Source organism: Centruroides sculpturatus, unplaced genomic scaffold (assembly GCF_000671375.1).
Source record: "Centruroides sculpturatus isolate CEXI.00-Female unplaced genomic scaffold, Cexi_2.0 scaffold594, whole genome shotgun sequence".
NCBI classification, from domain to species: domain Eukaryota; kingdom Metazoa; phylum Arthropoda; class Arachnida; order Scorpiones; family Buthidae; genus Centruroides; species Centruroides sculpturatus.
In genome coordinates, this window is record NW_019384999.1 from 196,688 (window position 1) to 205,276 (window position 8,589).

Here is an 8,589-nt window from a genome sequence, read left to right on the forward strand (position 1 = left end):
GCCATACTGCCCAGCAACATTAGGCATCTTCTGCCCACTCTCTACCTTTGCTATTATACTCTCACCTTTCGAAAAGAAAAACAGACACAAAACTTAACGAGTGCCTACTCAACAGTCTCGCGAATACATAAAAGAATTGTTTTATCAGAAAAATAAAAGGCTGGAATTACAAGTGAGAGTTTCAAAGTTCAGGGGAATACTATCCGATCGGTATATACCGGCTTGAGCGTCGATGTTGATGTCTCCCACATCCCAAAAAGTTTTGAATTGTTGCCCAAAGACAAGGGAAGATCAATCGGTATTCATTATTTTACGTCGCTTCTTCTTGTGTTTGTTCTGTGGGGTGTTCGTTATCCGATCATGTGTTCATTGTCCGAACATAAAAATCTTTTGCAAAAGTGTTCGTTATCCGATTTGTTTGTTAACTGATCACCCACTGTATATGAAAATATTTGGACTGCAAATGTATCTTAAAAATTTACTGTTTTACAGTAAAAATAAACTTCCTTTAATGCATTAAGCTTTTGAATAAATTATTCATTTTTAAATTAATTCTAAATAAAAAATAATCTGAAATAATAAATGATATTACATATTTCAATAAATATTTTAAGTTCTCTTATAAAAAAAATATTTTTATTAAATTTTTTAAACTGATAATTTTGAGATATAGAATCTCATTGGTCATTTTGGAATTTGAATCAAATTTTTGTTGTTGTATTTTTTAATTGAGTTGAACATGTATTTTTTTATACATTTGAAAAATTTACTATTGTTATTTGATCTGTAATAAATTTGAAGAAAAATATATTAGACTTCATTATAAATGAAATGCATATTTATTAAAGTTTTACAATTTAATTTAATTAATAAAGTATGTGTTATTATGTATGAAAGAATGTATGCTTTATAATAGCATTAAATGATTTTTCTAATATTTGATTATCATATTAGAAAATCATTAAAAGCTTTATGCATTAAGAAATTTTAATATACAAATGAAGATTGAGAAAAGTTACTCTGATATATGCATGATTCTTCTCTGTTGTCAAATTTACTAACCATGTATATTTGTATAAGTTTTGGTTTTTATATTTATAAATATATCCATAGTAATATATTGCCTTTAACAAAACATGTTTTATAAAATAAGATTTCAAAAATTTTTCATTCTTATTTTGATTTTTCTTTTCAAGGAGTTTTGATATTAATTTGTTAAGTTGCTAGTCCAGCATATTAAAAATTTCAATATTCAGAAAGATGTATAGTAATTTATACAAATAAATTCTCAATTATTAAATTTATATTTTAAAGTTTAATTTAACTTGTTATGAAATTTAAATGTAGCATCATTAACAAATCTTGTGGCCAAATAATTTTTTCATCTGTAAAATTACATAAACATTTTAGCTGATATATTCTAACTACACAATATCTCTAATATTTTCTTACCTTTCTGCTTGAAATTGAGTTCATAAAAACAAACTACTACCAAAATGACTAAGTGCTTTTGGACTTTTTTCATCTACCTTTAGACTCCTCATTACCAAAAAACAATCTTTTTGAACTTTCATTTGAATGTGTCTTCTTATTTGGAATTCATCTACCATAGTTTAAATTTAAACCCAATGTCTTCTCATTCAATTCAAAATGCCTTCTTTATCATTGTTCATTTCTCCACTGAAAATCTTTAATAACAACTTAAATTTTCTTAAATTTTTAAAGTTTTGGTAACCCATGTTATCAACTGGTCCACTTATCCACTGGTAATATCATTTGCCCTATTAAACTCTACTTTCACTATCATAGGTGCTTAATGCTCAGTGTGGCACTGAGTAGAGAACTGAACAGAATGCACGTTATCAGACTTGATAAATTTTGGTTAGGAAAAGCTAAACTTTAATATGTCTATGCTACAAATTGACAAGTGTTTGAAGCAGTGTGATAACTTCATAAAATGACTAAAAACTAATTGAAGTTTATTGAAAGTATTTTCATAGGCTATTAATTAGTATTTCAAAAAGAAAAATTTAAATTCTTGGAACACTGTATTCTAAATCAGTCATTTCTAAACTTTTCAGGGTAAGGACCAGTAATACTGTAATATTAGTTTATCATAAATATATGAATGGTAAGATGTTAGTTGTGTATGATAGTTCATGATTGCTATGATTGCTGTGCAATATCATGTAATAAGATATTTCACTTAAATAACTTTTAAAAGCAAAATTTATTTTTATAAGAAACTTATTACTATTTTGTATTATAATTTTAAAACTTTTTGAAAACTAGCATTTTGTTCCATGGATTGATACCAGATCACAAACATATTGAGAAATAATATTCTAAAGAATTTTTCTTCTTTTAGACTAACTTATAAAAACATTTCTTAAGCAATTTATATGATATAAGAATTATTATTTATTTTAATATATATTTTTACAATCAACTCCCCTATAACACTGTTGATTATTGCGTTTTATATGAATTCCATGTTGTACGAGCCACTTAGATTTTACAAATATGTGTGCCAGGCTGTGAACGGCTCACGTATTTGTAAAATCTAAGTGACTCCTACAACATGGAATTCATATAAAACAGAATTATCAACAGTGTTATAGGGGGGTTGACTTATTTCAATCCAGTCTGAAGATCATGAGTATGATCTTGAAAGTATTTAGCATGAAAAGGTTTGTTTTAATTCTCTGAATGAAGTTTGAGTTGTTTTAAATTATTTAACAACATGTAATTCTTGTTATTTTAATAAATAATGTAAAAATATAAATTATTATAATTTAAATAAGTTTTATCTTATACAATTGTATTCACTGCCTTTACATTTTTGAATTAGATTTTTTAATCACTCATTTGCATAGAAACATGATATGCTCATATGTATGCCAGCTTGTTTTCTCTTATAAGATTATTGCAATGTTGTGTGAATGTAAATTAAATATATATGTGCTCATATAATAACTATTCACTAACAAAAAAATGCTTCTGATACTATAGTTTTTAAAAATACTGAATTTTTTAGGTATTTTGCAAAAGATGGTGCTGATTTTGTCCCGTCTATGAATTTTCTCTTATGTGCATGGAATATATATTAACTCATTACATTTAGTTTATCAATTTATAATGAAAACAGTATGGTAGATTATACAGTTCTGCATTTAAAATAGATATTATTTATGAAGATGATTTAAATGCTGCTCATTCTGAATATGAGCATTTTTCAGAAAAGGTACTGATGCATTTTGTCTGTATTGTAATAAAAGATATTTTAGAAAAGCATCTTTGCTCTAATTAACTAAAATGAAAGCAAAAGTAATGAATAGAAAGACTTAAATGGCATTAAGGTGAGTATAGATAACATCAAAATCATTGATAAGATAAATTTAAAATTCTTTAGTGTGAAGAATGAATTATGAATGAACTAGCAGGTGGGCCCGGCGTTGCTCGGGCAAAAGTAACGATAACTAAGATAAAGATTATTACGTTACAGTCAACCTTACCCGTTTTCACAGAATGCAAGAATTGAGTCCCCTTGTTTCCAGACTAATTAGAGAACTTTTAGATGGTTCTAANAAGGCGATATAAAACTAAAAACAAAAATAAACCTAAAAGATTAAATGCACAAAAATGATTAAATTCATAAAAATATATATCAAAAAGCATCACATTATTAAGGCAGATATGAACTAAGACTTTTTGTGTTTTAACTTTTCTTTTACAAAGAACTTCCATGCCAAAGCTAAACCATCAGCATCCCTTGCATTGATACAACCATCCCTTAATTTACTCTTATAAATTTCAATTTTTTCATGTTGCAAAGCCAATGATGGGGACCGCAATGTCTTGAGAATAGACGCTTCATTCCATTTAACTACTGAAGCCTCCGCTTGTGCTATACTTGACAAAACCGTGGTACAATGCCCTTTACTAATGTCATATTTGTGTTCTTTAAACCTAATAGCCAAATTCCGTCTAGTGACTCCAATATAGTCCTTCTTAACTCCTGGCTGTTGGTTTTCAAAGGGAATTTTATATACGCCCGCTGTTTCTTCTTTCTTAAGCTTGTCCTTATCATTTCTAAGAATACTGTATAAATTAGGATCTCTTTTGTAAACAATTTTGGAGCGTTTTCTGTCTGAAACTTGCTTCATGATGTCCCTGACATTTTTATTATATGTAAATTTGGTGATCTTAAATTGATCTGTTCCAGTTCTTAACCTCTTGCCTCTTTCGTAACTTTTTATTAGCCCTTCAATTGTATTTTTGCGGTAACCCAAATTTGAAGCTACTTCCTTAATTCTGTCTCTCTCTTTAATCCTGTCCAGTACATTGGAGCAATAAGTAAACACTCTCCTAATGAGTGCACGAAATGCTGACATTTTGTATTCGTGCGGGTCATTCGAATTAGCTGGTATGTAGAGAGGATTGTGCGTAGGTTTTATGTAAATGCTTGTTGTTTTGCAATCCCCTTTTAATTGTATGTCAATATCTAGAAAATGTATTCTTTCGTGACTCTTCTGCTCTAGTTTCAGTTTCAAACCATCATTGTTGGTGTTGTTGATCACCTGTATAAACTCGTCTATTCTTTTGCTGTTTCTCCATATAATGCATACATCGTCGACATATCTTTTGTAAAATACAATATCTTTTTTGAAGCTATTAACAACTTGCTTTTCTAAGTTGCGTAAAACCAGTTCGCATAACAACCCTGACATTGGGCTTCCCATAGGTATGCCTTTCTTCTGTCTGTATACCTGCTTGTCATGGCTGAAGAAGGACTCATAACGTATCAACTTGGCTAATTCCTTCAAATCATTCACAAATGCACCAACTTCCGGTTTTATGCAGAGCATAAATTCGATTAAAGCTTCGTAACATAATTCTAATCCTTACCGATGGATACAGGCTTTCAAAATCCATAACAAACCCAACTTCTTCATCCATTAAACTTAACTCTTTTAATTTAACTCCTTAATGACATTGGTTGGGTTATGTGCAACAAGATCACTGTTACATAATAGATCTGAAATGAATCTATGTAAACGTTTTTCCAAAATATACGTGGGCCCTCTGCATTTCTCCACCACTGGTCTGACTTCTTTGCCTTCCTTATGTATTTTTGCAAAGGCAAATATTCTTGGAATTGCTGGATTTGGGTTGTGAGATCGTTTAAGAAAAGTTAATGCGGAACTTAATGGAGCTCATTCAAGTTTTTTTACTCTTCTGTCTACATTTGTGACAATATTTTTATTTACCCGCTCACGAAATAAAAGCATTGTCACAATCTAAAATTTATTGGTGGTATGATTGTGCAGCAGGAATAATCTGAAATCACATAAAGCACAGAAACATGGCTCTAATCTAATAGATGGATATATGGAAATGAAATCTAGAACAGTAAGATGTTCATCATTTGTCAAAATTGATTTTATGTAATTGGGCCAACACCTCTTGCAAGTTTTTTGACTGCATATTTGTATCCCTTAAGGCACTCTGCTAATATTTTATGTATATGTTTCTCTATGCAATCTGGCTTTGTCTGCCCTGCTTGTGCATCTTAACAAAAGTGAAGAACTGCAGGATGTGAGGAGCATGAATAATAGTGTGCTTCAATATAATATCTTGACTAGCTTTGTGCATGTTAATTTGGTGACTTTTCTCTACATCTGCAGATAATCATTGACTCATATGAAGTTGCCTTCAATAAGATGACTGCTCTACTTTTGTCCACTTTAGTGTTAACTGATTATTATGAGAGTTAACAATAAGCATTGTAAAGTATTTTACTCCAAAAAAAGTCATTCAGTTTTGTGAAAAGGTAAGTGACACTAGGGGCTAGGTCTAAGCTGTAGGATAGATGGTCCAAAACTTGAAACTTTCAAAGAGTTGTTTTGTTTTCTCAGAGCTGAGGCTGTATCAAGCATTGTTCTGGAGGAGGATGATACTGCTAGACAATAGTCCTCTTCTGTAATTCTGAATGATCCATTGCAATCACTTCAGAATATCCATCGGTGTTTGTTATGGCTCCTTTGAGCATGAACATTTGTCATATAGATTCTTGGAGTATGGACCATTCTTTATACAGTTATAAAACAATAATCAAATTACAATTTTTTCAATCTTATTTATTTTAAGAAAGAATTTTTGCCATTTTAGTTGCACAATTCATCTTTTTCAAATCTGTCTTTGGTGATATATATTGCTGCTGTTCTTATAATGTACTCTTTGACTGCTCTTAAATTTCTTGTTCTTATTCTTTTCTTTATCTTCTGTTTTTATATTAGTATTTTTGGTTCTAAAATAGGAAATTTTTGTTTCAAAACAAATGTAAATGAAATTATAGACAAATATCATTAATAAATAGTAATTAAGAATGTATTATTACACACAAAAATAATCTAACATTTTTCTTTAATTTAAAGGAAGATATGATATTTAACATAATTTAGAGTTAGAAGTACTATACATTATTTAAAATATTGCATTATTTTTTAATTTTATTTTCTTACAGCATATCATACAAAATGCATAGATCCTTGGTTAACAAAGAACCAGCGTACTTGTCCTATCTGTAAACGAAAAATTCGTTTAGGTAGTGTTTCATCAGATGAGGAGAGTGATGAAGATACTGAAGAACCAACTGAAACAACACCCCTATTAAGATCACTTCATGGAAGATCTATTATAAATTTCATGCAGAATCCAGTTATTAATTCTAGCAGGGCTGATATTGAAAATACTAATAATAATAGAGAAATTAATGAAGAAACACAAGAAAATTCAGTACCAGAACATCAAACTGGGTCATTATTGCATCATTTAACATGTGTTGAATTACATCAGCCTAATGAATCCACCAACAACACTCCATATAGTGCTTCAGCCCCTTGTTGTTTATTATCACATGGTGTAAATGTAGAGGACAATTCTATTTCAGGAGATATTTCTGGTATTGAAGCTGGTGAGGGAATATCAAGTTTACCTAGTACTTCGTCATCGTCGTCATCGTCTTGCACTGAAGTTAATACTAAAAATGAAAATTCTGTTCATAAAGATTTAATTGTGTGAATACTTAGTGATATTATTAATTATGAAATATTAATACTGAGAAGCCTTATCATTCAGCAGTGTTAATTTTCAAAATTAAAATGCTTTATCTTAAAAAATTTTAATGATGAATTATTCATCTTCATTTAAAATTATTTGATATATTTTTATATTCTTAATAAATAAGAAGACAATGTTTCTAAAGCCGAAACATAGATTTATAAAAGCTTTCATTTGAAATTTTAGAGATAATTTATCAACATTTATTTTTAATTAGAGAAAAATTTCATAGGGGGCCATTTTTATATATAACTTTTGTGTTGTATTGTTTACATACACATAATTAGTTGAAATTATATACATACGTTAGTGGCAGGAATTACTAAAAATTAAATGTTAGATTTTTGAAACTTCAATTTGATATGTTAATTTCTTGTGTTTTATTATTATTATTATTAAGAATCTGGTGTGCTAAATGTGTGATTCATTTAAAGAATGATAAATTTAAAATATTCCTTTCATCCATTACATGTTGAATGAAAGATTTATTAGTGATAAAACATTAATAATAATAAATATAATTTTCAATATAAAGAATATAAATAATATATTTGTGACTTTCTAATTTTTGGATTTAAACATTTATTTATAAATAGTCAAACTTATTATATAAGTGGAAATTTTTACTGTTTTACAAAATGTTCTAATAATTTATTTAATGAAAAGTATATTACAGTGGGTGATCAGTTAACGAACATAATCTGTTCCAAGACTTTGTTCGCTATCCGAATTGTTCGTTAAGCAATTATCGATTTACTGTAGGTTTTAATGGGAATTTAATTAATTCGTTCTGGAGATCCCCAAAAATAAAAAATATATACTTTCTTACTACGTTTATTTATATGTAATAATAAAAATACATACATACACGGTCTTGCATTTTTATTAGTCGTGTTTTTTCTGTTTGAAGGGGTTAAAGATTCTGTCTAATGTCGATTACTTTTCTATCTTCTTCAGGATTTTTCTTAAGTAATTAATAGCATTGCAATTGTAGAAATCCCCAAGCTTCAACCTGGTTTGGATGCCGTTCTAAGACATCCTTCCACTTCTTCAAACAAAGTTCTTCAAACAGATATCGGCATCAATCCTCTTTTTCAGAAGAAAACATATCTTGCCAAGTTTCTTGGTGTTCTTCATTCAAGAGTTCTTGGCGTTCTTCTGTCGTCAGATCCGTTTCAGGTTCCATTATGAACTCTTCAATGTTTTTTATTTTTCAGATGTGATTTTTGTTACTCCTTTAGCTGATTGAGTCTTCTTGATTATACAGTATTTTTCTTAAATAAGATTGAACTGCGGCCTACTGTAGACCTGTTTATGCCATACTGCCCAGCAACATTAGGCATCTTCTGCCCACTCTCTACCTTTGCTATTATACTCTCACCTTTCGAAAAGAAAAACAGACGCAAAACTTAACGAGTGCCTACCCGACAGTCTCGCGAATACATAAAAGAATTGTTTTGTCAGAAA

General features: G+C 29.3%; 1 protein-coding gene across 1 annotated transcript in view; it reads left to right on the forward strand.

Annotated features, from left to right (window-relative positions):
* Positions 1-7,348, forward strand: part of LOC111633179 (E3 ubiquitin-protein ligase RNF13-like) — a 57,898-nt gene extending 50,550 nt beyond the window's left edge. Inside the window, exon 9 of the mRNA XM_023377702.1 lies at positions 6,527-7,348. Coding sequence (XP_023233470.1) covers positions 6,527-7,083 — 557 coding nt within the window. The 3' untranslated portion in view covers positions 7,084-7,348. The remainder of the gene's footprint in view (positions 1-6,526) is intronic.
* Positions 7,349-8,589: the final 1,241 nt, after the last annotated feature.